The 15,975-nt window shown below is 42.8% G+C and overlaps 1 protein-coding gene across 3 annotated transcripts in view; it reads left to right on the top strand.

Moving 5' to 3' along the window:
* The window catches only part of ezh2 (enhancer of zeste 2 polycomb repressive complex 2 subunit), a 124,475-nt gene that overhangs the window by 45,186 nt on the left and 63,314 nt on the right, over nucleotides 1-15,975 (top strand). For all 3 annotated transcript variants that reach the window (XM_070881188.1, XM_070881189.1, XM_070881190.1), the window contains exons 3-6: nucleotides 8,403-8,531; nucleotides 11,071-11,190; nucleotides 11,801-11,921; nucleotides 13,689-13,877. In XM_070881188.1, coding sequence (XP_070737289.1) covers nucleotides 8,403-8,531; nucleotides 11,071-11,190; nucleotides 11,801-11,921; nucleotides 13,689-13,877 — 559 coding nt within the window. The remainder of the gene's footprint in view (nucleotides 1-8,402; nucleotides 8,532-11,070; nucleotides 11,191-11,800; nucleotides 11,922-13,688; nucleotides 13,878-15,975) is intronic.

Consider the following 15,975-nt stretch of genomic DNA (forward strand, 5'->3'; position numbering starts at 1 on the left):
TCAGAAGTTGAGGCAGCCGTTTCCCGACGGGCCCGACCGACGGCAGGGGGGCCTCCCCCCCCGCTGCCGTCGGGAATGGCTGCCTCAACTTCTGAGGCTTCCTGCAGCCTTCTCACTGCCTCCCCCCCCCCCCCCCCCCCAGCCGTCAGGAACGGCTGCCTCCTCCGTGCCTCCCCCCTGCTGCCGTCGGTCGTGCCCTCACTGCCTCCTCTCCCCCCCCCCCCCCCCCGCCGTCGGGAACGGCTGCCTCAACTTGTGAGGCTTCCTGCAGTCTTCTCCCTGCCCGAAGCACTTTCACACAGGTAGGAACATGGTTTATTTAATCTTTTCTTTGCTTATAAATTTTTATTCAGGTTGGAATTATTTGTATAAGTATAACTAAGGATTTATTGTAGAATGTAATGACTTCCCCGCCCCCCAACCTCGTTCCTGCGCCTGATTTTTTAATGTGTAGACAAGGTTTTTTCAGGCCTACAAAAATCTTCACTTGCTCCATTCTAAGTTAGTTTGGAGTACGTTTTCACTGTGGAAACTTTCAAATCAGGCGTCAGTGGCTGGACATGCCCCCTTTTGAAAAAAAAATTCTGTTCCAAAGTGAAACTGTTCTACATGACTAGATCTGCAGAAAACTTAAATGTGGAGAATTGCGATTTCTAAGATACTCCTCCGTTCTCCACCAGTTGCTCCTAAAAGTCAGGAGCAAATCATGTGGAAACTTGGGGCCAATGTGTTTCTGCAAAGTCCAATATTTGTTTTATTTTACTCCAGATAATTACAATTTGTTGAAGAAACAAATGATCCTGGATTCTAGTCACTGACATAGACAATGAAATTTACAGGCAGTTACAATTATCTGATAAAATTCTTAGACAGGTCCCCAACACTTGAGCAATGGCCTTAAAGGGATGGGCTGAATTAGCAGATAAATTAATTTTCCAAGTTCCAGAGCCAGTTGTTGATGCCATAAGCGATCTAGTTCTAAAATAAATTCATAACTGAGAAGAAAAGGCTGACTTTTTGCCCGTGGATTATTGTAAATATATTCGAAAAGCTTTTTCCTAACTACACGTGGTTCTTGGGCATCTCTTATTTACTAAGTAATGGAGGAAAATGGCTCCTTCCGGAGGACAATTGGATTTGCTTGATGGGTTAGCCTTGGAAGGTAAGCGCAAATAATATGCACATCACTTGGTGACATATGTGATGAAAAAAGTGGCTAAGATCTAGTTGCTTGTAATTAAAGCTTTTAAAGATAGAAGTAGCAAGGCAGGTAGGATTAAGCAGAATATTTCAGGGTGTAGGACCAAAATGATTGAAGGCTCTGCCACCAATGATAGAAGGCAGGGAATCCCAGAGGTCGAAGAGACGGGTATAGTTGGAGGAGTTTGCGGAGGCAGTGGAGGAATTTGTCGATGGGTAAGGAAAGAATTACTATTTTGAAAACGTTCCAATGAAGGGTTCGGTGGGGGTGGGGGGAGGAGATTAGTGGCGGCCTGCAAAGACTTGTGTGATAGGTGAGTAGGATATCATGCAGGATAGGATGCAGAGGCTGAGATGAGTTTTATTTAAGGTGGAGCTGAGAAGGTTGGTGAGAACATTGGAGAAGTCTAGTCTGCAATGACAAATGCATGAATGAGAATTACAGTGGTATTAAGAAGTGGTCATGGGGATGGGATGGACAGCTTTTATTTAGGAACTCTCCAGATACATTTTCTTTGTCCAACTCTGGTATGCTTCACATGCATTTGCACAATTCCCATAAATTTGTGTAAGGTAATCTGGGGAGTAGTGTGCCCTTGAACTACTGAAGTCCTTGTGGAAATGGTGTTCCCATGATGGCAGTAGGTAATTCTGGAATATTGGCCTCGTGGCGATGTAAATCAAGGGTCCAAGTCAAGATAGTATGTGAATTAGAGAGGAACTTGGTGGTGGTGGTGTTCCAAATGACATTGTTGTGATGACATCGGGTACAGCGCAAGGCTACCTCCATGCTAAACACCAAAAGTAGTAGGCTATAGCCAGAGCGAAGTGGTCCCACAACCCAAGAACAACGCTCTCCAGCCATACCACATCCAGTTCAGAATGGCGATCAGCAGTCTGACCACTAACAGGCGGAGGAGGCTCCATGAACATCCCTATCCTTAACCATGCTGCTGCCCAGCACAAGTGCAAGTGACAACACTAAAGAATTTGCCTATTCAGCTTCCTCCTGAGATCCTCACCATCACAGATGACAGTGTCCAGCCAATTCTGTTTTTGCCGGATGACGAGCAGCTGAATGCACCGGACACAGAACAGGCTATAGGCTTGATGACATCCTAGCTGCAAGGCTGAAGACCTGCACAACAAAACTACCTTGGGTATAGTAGTATAATGGTTATATTACTGGACTAAAAATGCAGAGTTCAAATCCCATCATGACCATTTGAGAACTTGATTTTTTTTTAAATTTGGAAATAAAAAGGTCTGTTATCAATGAATTTATAATTAAAAAAAAAATCACCATAAAGCTATTGGATTGTTATAAAAAAAACAGAACTGGTTCATGTCATTTAAGGAAGGAAACCTTCCATCCTTGCCTGGCCTATATGTGACTTTTAATTGCCCCCCTGAAGTGACCGAGCAAACTATTCAGTTGTATCAAACCACTAGGGATTGGCAATAAATGCCTGCTTTGCCAGTGACACTTGCATCTTGAGAATGAATAAAAGGAAAACAGCAGAGCTAGTTGCTGCCTAAACCAAGTGTTACCAGTATAGCTACTACACTGGCATCTACCTGACATTGTTCAATATTGCCCAGGTATGCCAAAAAAACAATAACGAGCCCAGCCATTTACCACCCTATCCATCTTCTTTTTCTTCCCCCCCCCCCCACAATTATCAAGGAGATAAGCGTGCCATCATGCAGTACCTACATCCCAGTAGTGAGCTCACATCTGTGACGATGGGCATTCACGGATTACTTCTATGAATGCCAATTTGGTCAAGTGTAAGTGAAGAGATTTACTTAAGGAAACTTAATATAGGACACCTATTATGCCCCTTCTTCATAGTAGTCTGAACTGAGACAGCATATCTTACAAAACAAAATAATGTGTATATATAAGTATAAGCTGTTAATTACCATAGGGTTCAAAGGCATCAGGCTTGTCTCCCAGAAACCTGTCCTCAAAACTTGCATTCCGTTCCAGGACACAGCCAAGCTAAGTGAACCTTGCATGCAGAGTTTCTTCACAGAACAAGCAATCTGAAAACTGCTCACTGTCTTTTTTTTCTCACTGCCTGCTAATTAAGATGTTAAACAATTCCAACATTCTGGACAGAACACATGAAAGTTAACTGATCAGGCAGTTGAGGCCAACCTGACTGGAAACAACTTTTGAATGCTATTAATTGTTTCTAACACTTGGTTGATCTTTGCATCAAACACTAGTTTAAGCAGTCCAACTAGCCTGAGGTACCATTTGGTGTTGCTTTAGCACAAGACAAAATAATGAATATTTTTTGGTTAACCAGCCAGCTAAATCTCATTAACTATTTAAAGTCTTATGATTTGAGACCAGTGCTCTGAATGAGGAATTGAACCTCAGCCATAGTTCAAGCAGAATGCTATGGTTGTGCACCAGGTTCAGCTTGAGTGAGTATTCAGGAAGGGGATCAGTCCAAGATGCTGGTATCTAGGGGTAGCTGGACAAAGGTGGCTTTGTCTTGTCATTGTTGAGGTGCAAAATAAGATTTTCCTCATCCATGCTCTATGTTGGACAGGTAATCAGATAGCACAGTGACAGTCATGGAATCTACATAGCCACTAGAGATCTGTTAGTCCAGATAGTATTTGGTCCAGCTGAAGTCGGGGGGGTGGGGGGGGGGGGGGGGGAGAATTCAGCTGCAATTCTGCAGAACCACCCACCAAATGTGAAAAAACATTGGTAAGTTGTAACTTGTAACGCTTATCAACATGGACACTGAGCACTACCTGCTGCTCTATCCTACCACTCCTCTGACCTCTGGGTTTGGTTGTTGCTCCCTTGCCTGGACACTGATGTATTGATGGCCATTTCTTGTGGACCAATCTGCTTGATACAAATGGGCACTCAAACATGGTGTGGCACACTTTTTTTTAATATGTGTCAACCTCTTATGGTGTTGAGACATGTACATTGAATGTGATTACCGAAAAATGGCATAGCATCACTAAGGAACCAGTAAATTGAGAGCACTGACCACCATTGAATTATTAATTTTATGGAGCAGTGGACACACCAACATCTGGGCATATGTACATAAAAAGCAAAAGAATGGTTAGAGAAGCTAGGACCATTTCAAGATCTGGGGGGGGGGCGGGGGTGGTGCTGTCCAATTGTGGAGAGTGATGGTATGGTGGTGATATTAAACACTTTCCATCAATTTTAGAAATGAGAATGTAGGTGTACTAGAGGAAGATGTGGCACAACTGTCGATCTTTTTTAAAAAAAATTTAGAGCTCATGGTCAACTGGTCCTAATTGCATACATTCTAGACTATTGCAGTCAGAGAGGAAATAGTGAAGGTTCTGACCATAATTCTCCACTCCTTCAATATGCACATTGCACTCCAAAACTGGAGAGTAAATGTTACATAAAACAGGAGTAGGCCATCTAGCCCCTCGAGCCTGCTCCGCCATTTAACAAGATCATGGCTGATCTGGCCGTGGACTCAGCGCCACTTACCCGCCTGCTCCCCATAACCCTTAATTCCCTTATTGGTTAAAAATCTATCTATCTGTGATTTGAATACATTCAATGTGCTAGCCTCAACTGCTTCCTTGGGCAGAGAATTCTACAGATTCACAACCCTCTGGGAGAAGCAATTCCTTCTCAACTCTCTTAAATTGGCTCCCCTGTATTTTGAGGCTGTGTCCCCTAGTTCTAGTCTCCCTGACCAGTGGGAACAACCTCTCTGCCTCTATCTTGTCTATCCCTTTCATTATTTTAAATGTTTGTATAAGATCACCACTCGTCCTTCTGAACTCCAACGAGTAAAGACCCAGTCTACTCAACCTATCATCATAAGGTAACCCCCTCATCTCCGGAATCAGCCTAGTGAATCGTCTCTGTACCCCCTCCAAAGCTAGTATATCCTTCCTTAAGTAAGGTGACCAAAACTGCACGCAGTACTCCAGGTGTGGCCTCACCAATACCCTGTACAGTTGCAGCAGGACCTCCCTGCTTTTGTACTCTATCCCTCTCGCAATGAAGGCCAACTTTCCATTCGCCTTCCTGATTACCTGCTGCACCTGCAGACTAACTTTTTGGGATTCATGCACAAGAGTTTCATGCACAAGGACCCCCAGGTCACTCTGCACCGCAGCATGTTGTAATTTCTCCCCATTCAAATAATATTCCCTTTTACTGTTTTTTTTTCTCCCAAGGTGGATGCCCTTACATTTTCCGACATTGTATTCCATCTGCCAAACCTTAGCCCATTCGCTTAACCTATCTAAATCTCTTTGCAGCCTCTCTGTGTCCTCTAAACAACCCGCTTTCCCACTAATCTTCGTGTCATCTGCAAATTTTGTTACACTACACTCTGTCCCCTCTTCCAGGTCATCTATGTATATTGTAAACAGTTGTGGTCCCAGCACCGATTCCTGTGGCACACCACTAACCACCGATTTCCAACCCGGAAAGGACCCATTTATCCCGACACTCTGCTTTCTGTTAGCCAGCCAGTTCTCGATCCATGCTAATACGTTTCCTCTGACTCCGCGTACCTTTATCTTCTGCAGTAACCTTTTGGAAATCTAAATACACCACATCCATCGGTACACCTCTAACCACCATGCTCGTTATATCCTCCAAAGAATTCCAGTAAATTAGTTAAACATGATTTCCCCTTCATGAATCCATGTTGCGCCTGCTTGATTCTACTATTCCTATCTAGATGTCCCGCTATTTCTACCTTAATAGCTTCAAGCATTTTCCCCACTACAGATGTTAAACTAACCGGCCTATAGTTACCTGCCTTTTGTCTGCCCCCCCACCCTTTTTTTAAACAGAGGCGTTACATTAGCTGCTTTCCAATCCGCTGGTACCTCCCCAGAGTCCAGAGAATTTTTGTAGATTATAACGAATGCATCTGCTATAACTTCTGCCATCTCTTTTAATACCCTGGGATGCATTTCATCAGGACCAGGGGACATGTCTACCTTGAGTCCCATTAACCTGTTCAACACTATTCCCCCTAGTAATAGTGATTGTCTCAAGGTCCTCCCTTCCCACATTCCCGTGACCAGCAATTTTTGGCATGGTTTTTGTGTCTTCCACTGTGAAGACTGAAGCAAAATAATTGTTTAAGGTCTCAGCCATTTCCACATTTCCCATTTTTAAATCCCCCTTCTCATCTTCTAAGGGACCAACATTTACTTTAGTCACTCTTTTCTGTTTTATATATCGGTAAAAGCTTTTACTATCTTTTTATGTTTTGCGCAAGTTTACTTTCGTAATCTATCTTTCCTTTCTTTATTGCTTTCTTAGTCATTCTTTGCTGTCGTTTAAAATTTTCCCAATCTTCTAGTTTCCCACTAACCGTGGCCACCTTATACGCATTGGTTTTTAATTTGATACTCTCCTTTATTTCCTTGGTTATCCACGGCTGGTTATCCCTTCTCTTCTTTTTCACTGGAATATATTTTTGTTGAGTACTATGAAAGAGCTCCTTAAAAGTCCTCCACTGTTCCTCAATTGTGCCACCGTTTAGTCTGTGTTCCCAGTCTACTTTAGCCAACACTGCCCTCATCCCACTGTAGTCCCCTTTGTTTAAGCATAGTACGCTCGTTTGAGACACTACTTCCTCACCCTCAATCTGTATTACAAATTCAACCATACTGTGATCACTCATTCCGAGAGGATTTTTTATTCGGAGATCGTTTATTATTCCTGTCTCATTACACAAGACCAGATCTAAGATAGCTTGCTCCCTTGTAGGTTCTGTAACATACTGTTCTAAGAAACAATCCTGTATGAATTCCTCCTCAAGGCTACTCCGTGCGATTTGATTTGACCAATCGATATGTAGGTTAAAATCCCCCATGATTACTGCCGTTCCTTTTTCACATGCCTCCATTATTCCCTTGATTATTGTCCGCCCCACCGTGAAGTTATTATTTGGGGGCAATAAACTACGCCCACCAGTGACTTTTCCCCTTACTATCTCTAATCTCCACCCACAATGATTCAACATTTTGTTCATTGGAGCCAATATCATCTCTCACAACTGCCCTGATATCATCCTTTATTAACAGAGCTACCCCACCCCCTTTCCCTTCTTGTCTATCTTTCCGAATTGTCAGATACCCTGTATGTTTAATTCCCAGTCTTGGCCACCCTGCAACCACGTTTCTGTAATGGCCACCAAATCATACCCATTTGTAATGATTTGTGCCGTCAACTCATTTACATTATTTCGAATGCGGCGTGCATTTAGGTAGAGTGTTTTAATCCTAGTTTTTAAACCATGATTTTTAGTTTTGACCTCTCCTGCAGCCCCTTTATATTCATACATATTGTCCCTTCCTATCACCTTGTGGTTTACACTTACCCCAGTGCTACTCTGCTCTGTTGCCTCCTGCCTTTTCCATTCTTTCTTGGGGTCCTGTTCATCTGAGCTCTCACCCACTCTAACTAGCTTAGAGCCCTCTCCTGGGTTCCGAATACTCCTCGCATTGAGGCACCGAGCTTTCAGGCTTGCCTTTTTATGAGACTTTGACCCTTTAGAATTTTGCTGTACAGTGGCCCTTTTTGTTTTTTGCCTTGGATTTCTCTGCCCTCCACTTTTACTCATCTCCTTTCTGTCTTTTGCTTCTGTCTCCATTTTGTTTCCCTCTGTCTTCCTGCATTGGTTCCCATCCCCCTGCCATATTAGTTTAACTCCTCCCCAACAGCACTAGCAAACACTCCCCCTAGGACATTGGTTCCGGTCCTGCCTCGGTGCAGACCGTCTGGTTTGTACTAGTCCCACCTCCCCCAGAACCGGTTCCACCTCCCCCCAGAACCAGTTCAAATGACCCAGGAATTTGAATCCCTCCCTGCTGCACCACTGCTCAAGCCACGTATTCATCTGAGCTATCCTGCGATTCCTACTCTGACTAGCTCGTGGCGCTGGTAGCAATCCCGAGATTACTACTGAAAATGTTTTATTTTCTTGTATGCTTGTCAAATTTTGACTGACTTTTCAACACCTTTTGTGAAGGGTGATGAGCAATTTTCTTTTTGTATGTAGTTGTATTTCTTTTCCATTGGTTAAGTTGGGTGGAGGCTGGGGTGCATATGCAATGTTGTGGGTGATATGTTTTACATTTTTGGTTTGTAGTTGGATCAATATAAATTTGAATTTAAATAAACACCTTGATTCTGTTCACAGAGTATGTTCAATGCAAATCGCCAAAAAATCAAAGAAAAAACAGAAATCTTGAACCAGGATTGGAAGCAGCACCGGATTCAACCTGTTCACATCATGACTTCTGTGAGCACAATGCGTGGTACCAGAGAGGTATAATATATTTGTAAGACAGGGCTAAAGCAATATTTGATAATCATACATAGCATGTTACAGACTTGGTTCAGCTGTTTATGTGCAGTCATTTTCCCTGTAGCAAGGCAACTGCTTTCCTTGTTGCATGCAATGCCTCCAAGTCTGCTATGAATTGATTTGTACACAATAGACATTTAGTACATGTATTAGACTTTGATCTGTTGATCAGCATTCTATAAGTACTTTCCACCATTGTGTTGTTAACAGGAACAATTGGCAAGTTTTGACTTTCGAGGCATTTGGACTGTTTCAATCTGAAGAACACTCGGCTTTTAGTTCTGCCTATATCTCAGAATTTCATGGATGAACTGAGATTGATATTGTTCATCATGTTAAAAGACTATTGCATCCAAAAGCTCTGTTGCTTTCAAACTAAGAAATATCTTAAAATGGATAGTTTAACACGTCGATCCTATTATTAGAAAGTGACAGTTTTTTTTACTGCTTAGGATGTCCCAAAGCACTTGACAGTCAGTAAAGTACTTTTGAAGTGTAGTCATTGTTGTAATGTAGATAATAGGTACTGAGCTCTCTAACTCGCTGTGCTTTAGTATGTTTGTGTTATTGAGTCTATTACTTTTAGTTTGGTCTAGTATTAGAAGGGTTAAGAGAATGTGGCAGACATTAATGTGACCTCCAACCTTTCTGTAATTTATTGAAATCAAACAATAATAAAATATGTAATTTTAAGGTTAATTGACACTTGGCACAATCAATATGGGGGGAAATAGTTATAAAGTGATTTGATTCCGAGTGCAACTACTTACTGCTTTGGGGAATTAGAGGTCTTTGAACCCTGTCTTAATCATGATAATTATAGAACTTTTCGACTGTCAACAAAATTGAATGTGTTAACTCTAACTTCTCCTCAGCTAAAATTACCATCCTGGTGAATTGAGTGTTCACCTGCAGTAGCTCTGCTTTATCTTTTCTCATTAGACTGCCATTAATGCCATTCTTCATTATGTCCACAAGCAATTTGTCACATTAGTCTTACACTCTCGCTGATTGACACAGTAATGTATCTACTTGTTTTCCTTTGCCTCTAAACTAGCTGTATCTGTTTTCTTGCCTTTGGTCTCTAGTAATCCTAATTTTTAAAATCTAATCCAGAATGCCCTGCAACGAGTTATATTCTGGAAATAATCCTTGTTTGCGGTTATAAATCAGCCAACTGGGTAGCCCAACAATTGATATTTGTGCATTTCTACCCATCTAAAGTTGTCCATTCTGTTTATTAAAAAGAAAAAAATACTTGCATGCACAATGGCCAGGATTTTAACACTCTGGTGCGGTGGGGAGTGCTGAATTGCAGTCGTGAGAACGGGTTTCCCTCCAGCCCTGCCGAATTTAATGGCATGGCCTGATTAACATCTTTCTTCTGTTTCCCGCCCACAGCCAGCCAGATTGAAAGGTTGGCTGCCTGTCAGGCGGGTAGGCCTGCGGCACCAGGCCGCAGCTGCGGAACAGAGAAGAGTGGGGGGGGCGTTCGGTGCCGAAGATTGGAAGGCTGGAGGGGGTTTTGAGATTGAAGCCGGGGAGGGGGCAGGGCTATCGGGGAGACCTCTCCATAGGTGTCTCCATAGAAGGCATGTTACAAAAATTAAGATGCATGGCATGAGGGGAAAGGTAGCAGCATGGATGGAACAAAACACTGAGTTAGGACTAATGGGGTTGCTCAGATTGGAGAAGGGTTGTAAGTGGGTTGTATCAATAAGAGGTAATAAACTTTTGCAAGGCAATAATTAGGCCGCTGTTCGGATATAGAAATGCAGTTCCCGGGAGAGGCAACACAGTGGCCAGAATCGGGGGACATTTTATCGGCGCCCTTTTCAGCCCGCAAAGTCGGCGCATCTCTGGTCAGTGCGCCGAAAAAAGGGCCAATTTTGAACCCTAAGTTATAAGGAGAAATGTTGAGATGCTGGGACTATTTCCAGTGGAGCAGAAAAAGCTAAAATGAGATTTGAGGTTTTTCAAAAACATTTTGAAGAGTTTTGATCGTGAATAGGAAAAGACTGTTTCTTCTGGTTGTGGAATCGGTAACTGGGGAGGGGGGGGGGGTGGTGGGTGGGTGGGTGCGCGGCAGGGGTTCATCAATAGCTACGAGTGAAGAGAGGTTAGGAGAAATTGATTTATGCAAGTAGTGGAGTATGGACTGCTTTGCCACGGAGTGGTTAGCACAGATCATTGCATCTTGTAAGGGAACAACAAATAAACATTTAAAGCAGAGGCTGATGCAGGGTTATGGGGAGAGCTCAGGGCAGTGGGATTAGTTTTGGATTGTTCATGCAAAGAACTGGTTTAGCTACAGTGGACCAAATAGTTGCATCTTCTGCTGCAAATTTCTGTGGTTTGGTGTCACATGAATCCACAATTATACTATGAACCTTGTAACAACATCCTAGTTTTACACTATATAGTTAGTTGAGCTAGAACATCGATTTCATCATTGGTATATTGCCATAATCTGTCCTAAGGATTTTTTATTTATTTCTAGTGTGCTGTGGAGAGCGGATTCCCTGAGTTTCCAAAACAGGTCATCCCCCTGAAGACCTTGAATGCAGTGGCCTCAATCCCAGTTATGTATTCTTGGTCTCCCCTTCAGCAAAATTTCATGGTATGTGGTTCAGGCATATGCAAAATTTATAATTTCAATTTCTTTTTATTTGCAATGCATCCATGAATAATAAGGATGGTTTTACTGCTACAGTGCTTAATACTGTATTCTTATTTGGACATGGGCGAATCTTTTCACTTAATTTCTGTTTAGTTCAGAACTGTGTTCAAAAATTAGTTAATGTTATACACAATAATCAACTCCTATTGCATTCATTAATGACTGAAATGACATGCATTTTTCATGCAAGTACCAGCTAAATTTTGCAGAGAATATGATAACCAGAAACTTTAACTATAAAAAAAACTTCACCAGTATCTACATTTAATAGAAAATTGTAAGTCTCCTACCTTCGAATTCTAAAGAACAGATTTTGACTTTGCTATCAGTACTGAAAATCATGCTTTTGAACCTTGACTTTGCACACTGTTACCGTAACTCTTGCTTTTCTCCACCCACAAAATGTCATTTGGGCTTACAGTATTGGATTGTTTCTTATGAAAACATGCCTGTTTAGAAGACATTTGGGAGAAAAACCCTACAAAGATGCAACAAATGTCTGAATTTCTAACTATGACTATATGTAAGGGACTTTTTTCTTAAATTTAAGGTGGAAGATGAAACTGTTTTACATAACATTCCTTACATGGGGGATGAAATCTTGGATCAGGATGGGACTTTCATTGAAGAGCTCATCAAAAACTATGATGGAAAGGTGCATGGAGACAGAGGTAAGTAAGCCTTTTCATCTGTTTTATACTGGAGTATTAGGGTGCGTAGGACTTCGTTAGTTCTTATGGGCCCAAGTTTCCATATGATTCGCGCCTGATTTTTAGGAGCAACTGGTGGAGAACGGACTATTTTAGAAATCGCAATTCTCCACATTTTTTTTTCTGCAGTTCTAGCCAGGTAGAACAGTTCTAGTTTAGAACAGAATTTTTTCTTCAAAAGGGGGCGTGTCCGGCCACTGACGCCTGATTTGAAAGTTTCCACAGTGAAAATGTACTCCAAACTAAAGTAGAATGGAGCCAGTGAAGATTTTTGTAGAATTGAAAAAACCTGTTCTACACATTAAAAAATCAGACGCAGGTTACAAATTAGGCGTCCAGAACGAGGTGGGGGGGGGGGGGGGGGGAGGGAACTCATTAAATTCGACAATAAATCCTTATTTATACTTCTACAAATATTATACAAATAAATCCAACCTGAATAAACATTTATAAGCCAAGAAAAGATTAAATAAACCATCTTCCTACCTGTGTGAAAGTGCTTCAGCCAGGGAGAATTCTGCAGCCATTCGTGCCGCTGAGCGGCAGGGGGTGGGGGGAGAAAGCCGTTCGTGTCGCAGAGAGAGAGAGAGATCTGGTCGGCGGGGAGCAGGAGCTGGCCATGGGAGGAGCCTTATTCACGCAGCCCCAGTGAGGCCATTCGGCCAGGGCTAGGGGCTGCGTGCTTCGGGCCCCTCCCACACAGTTCGGTGCCTGGAGCTTCTGCATTTGCGTGCCGACTGTAGCGCGCATGTGCAGAGGTCCCGGCACTGTTTTCAGGGCCAGGACCTGGCTCCCCCCCCCCCCCCCCCCCCCCCCACAGCTCGTGCTGGCTACGCCGAGGGCCAGAGGACCTGTAAGTAGGTGGAGAATACCGAGGATTATTTTAGGCGCGAAAAACGTGTGCCCAGCTCGGAGGGGCGCCCGTTTTTTTTCTTGTGGAAACTTGGGCCCAATATGTTAAGTTTTCCAAAGTATGGAATGCGAAAACATTTGGACCAACAAGTCCATGTACATAAATTTTCAAGAGAAAAACATGACTTTTCCCTGACTCCCAAAGATAATTTGGTGAAACTCCAATATGTCCATCTGCATGATGGACCTGTTGCACTCTAGAAATAGCATTTAATTGGTTCAGAACTAGATGCATTATTCTCGACGACTTTTGAGAGTTTGTATTAATCGTTCATAACCGTAAGTCCCATTATTAACCAGATGTTCATTCAGCGTTTTTTCCAAAGTGGTTAGTAGATATAGTATTACTGCTTTGATGGAAATTTGTTACATGCTACTACTTTGTGTGGGGCAATATATATTGCTTATATATTTTAATAAAATGTGAGAATGCAATAGAAACATGCAGGTAGATGAAAATAAGAGTTTTCATTGCTGTATCCAAGCTATAATGCAGTTCCATCCCCTTCCTGACAGTACACTCAAAGGGATTTAAATCTGCACTTTCCCAGGTCTGTATTGTACCTAAGGTAAAGCAATCACAGTTCTACATTCCCCTTTAGAGCATCTCCCCTGCTTTATCTCTGGCATTAACTTGTGGTCCTTGATACTGAACTTAAGGAAATATATAGCGTAAGATCTGAACATTTGTAACAAGCAAAGATGTTTCACAGATAAAAGGAATTTTAAGGAGGAAAAGCAAGGACTCTAAAAGCAAAATGTTGATTCCGGTCTTTGCCATTTGGCTCCCACGTAGTGTTTGTTACAATTTTTCAGAATGTGGTTTTATCAATGATGAGATCTTTGTCGAGCTGGTAAATGCTCTGACCCAGTACAGTGATAATGATGAAGAGGATGATGATGATGAGGAAGATCAGGAGAATAAATCGGAGAAGACTGATGGAAGTGACATCAAAGAAGAAAGCAACGAGTCCAGAAAAGATTATCAAGAGATCAATATGGATGGTAAATGTCTATTTTGTATGTGTTTTATTATTTTATAGTCTTTAGTATATGGCTATGTTAATATCCAACCAATATCCTAGAATTATAGCTATAGGAATTTTAGGCTGTTTTCAAATTTCCAAACTTTGCCACCAGTACTTCATTAGCTGTGAAGTGCTTTGGGACATCTTTAGGTCATGCAAGGCACTAGATAAATAAAAATTAATTGTCTGAAAGGTTAGCAAACAGTTTGATGGATCTGTGGTAGGGAAATTTTGAAATATATGAATGGAGTAGAAAATAAATATATTGTTTAGGCAAAAAAGAGATGCATCAAAGAATAGCATTGTATAGATAAATGTCTTAAGAATAACCAAAATATAAAAAGGCATATGTAAAGTTAGGGCTAATAATACTAAAGACCACTAGGGAATAACAATAAATGTGGCCCTGCCAGCATTGCCCATGCCCTGAACATTTTTTTTTAAGCTGTCTGAATAGGCTTGTTAGAAATAAATTAAGGTATATGGTATATGAGGAAATGTTGCAGCATGAATAAAGTTGGTTGACAGATTGGAAACTGGGGGTAAATAGATTTGAGAAGTGCTAGATGCCTCTTTTCTCGAAGTGTGTGTATGTAGAAGCATAGAAATTTGCAGTGCAGAAGGCGGCCATTTCAGCCCATTGTGTCTGCGCCGGCCGACAAAGAGCCACGCGGCCCTCCGTCAGCAGCCCTGAAGGTTACATATCATCATGGGTGGTCCCTCGAACGAGGATGACTTGCTTCCACACCAAAAGGAATGAGTTCAATGAAGGACCCGATATTCCAGTCCTGAACTTGAGGGGTGGAAGATGCCTGTGCATGGATTTTTTTAACATGTGGTGGCCGTTGCACCACTTGACAAAGCTATGCCTTTATCCAGTGGCAAGGGTTAACCAGGACGGTTGGAAACCTGCTCTGCTGCAAGGACCTAATGCGCACACATATTAGTGTGGGCTGGCCCGTGCTGCCTATGGGCCCTCGCCTCTTCTGGGCCCTGTTACCTATTTGCCGCTCTTCCGCCACGATCTATCGCCGCTCTTCCGCCACAAACGTTCGCTGCACCTCTGCTAAGCGATTAGCTTATGGTAATTGGCAGCCCGCCTCTCGAATGGGTTGCACAGGCAGCCCAAAGCACTGGAGGGCAACCCGGAAATCGGCGGGATGGAGCCGGCTTTCTGACATGCTGTCAATTTCCTCAGTTTTGCCCTCCGCCCACATCTAAACCCATGCATTCCACCACGTTAAAATTCATCCCTTCGTATCTAGAATGAATGATTAATGACTATTTCAGTAAGGCATCAGAGGGAGCCTGACATTCCATCATGTTAGCACCTTCAGGAGAGGGGAAAAACAGAAGAGAGAAAGTATGGCGGAAAGATAAAGTGCATCCGGCCCAACCAGTCCGCCCCACACAACTGCGATACCCCATGCATCGCAACGTTTTGCACTCCACCCCACCCGGAGCCATGCAATCTCCTGGGAGAAGCTAAAAACCCAGGCCAATTGGGGGGGAAAATTCATCTCCAACCCATCCAGGTGATCAAAACTAGTCCAGGAGATCAATCTGGCCGTATTCAATTCGCTGAAGTACTTACCATCGTTTCTGCGCCAGCCAACAAGAGGTTATCCAGTCTAATCTCACTTATCAGCTCTAGGTCCGTAACCCTGCAGGTTACGGCACTTTAAGTGTCTATTCAAGCACCTTTTAAATGTGGTGAGGGTTTCTGCTTCTACTACTCTTCCAGGCAGCGATTTCCAGACCCCCACAACCCTCTGCGTTAACAAGCTTCCCCTCAAATCACCTCTAAACCTTCCACCAATCACTTTAAAACTATTCCCCCTTGTAATTGACCCCTCCACCAAGGGAAATAGGCCCTTGCTGTCCACTATGTCCAAGCCCATCAAAATTTTTACACCTCAATGAGGTCGCCTCTCAACCTCCTCTGTTCCAAGCAGAACAAACCCAACCTATCCAATCTGTCCTCATAGTTAAGATTCTCCATTCCAGGCAGTATCCTCGTAAATCTCCTCTGCACCCTCTCCAGTGCAATCATGTCCTTCTTATAATACAGCGAC

Source organism: Pristiophorus japonicus, chromosome 5, assembly GCF_044704955.1.
Source record: "Pristiophorus japonicus isolate sPriJap1 chromosome 5, sPriJap1.hap1, whole genome shotgun sequence".
Taxonomy (NCBI): Eukaryota; Metazoa; Chordata; class Chondrichthyes; family Pristiophoridae; genus Pristiophorus; species Pristiophorus japonicus.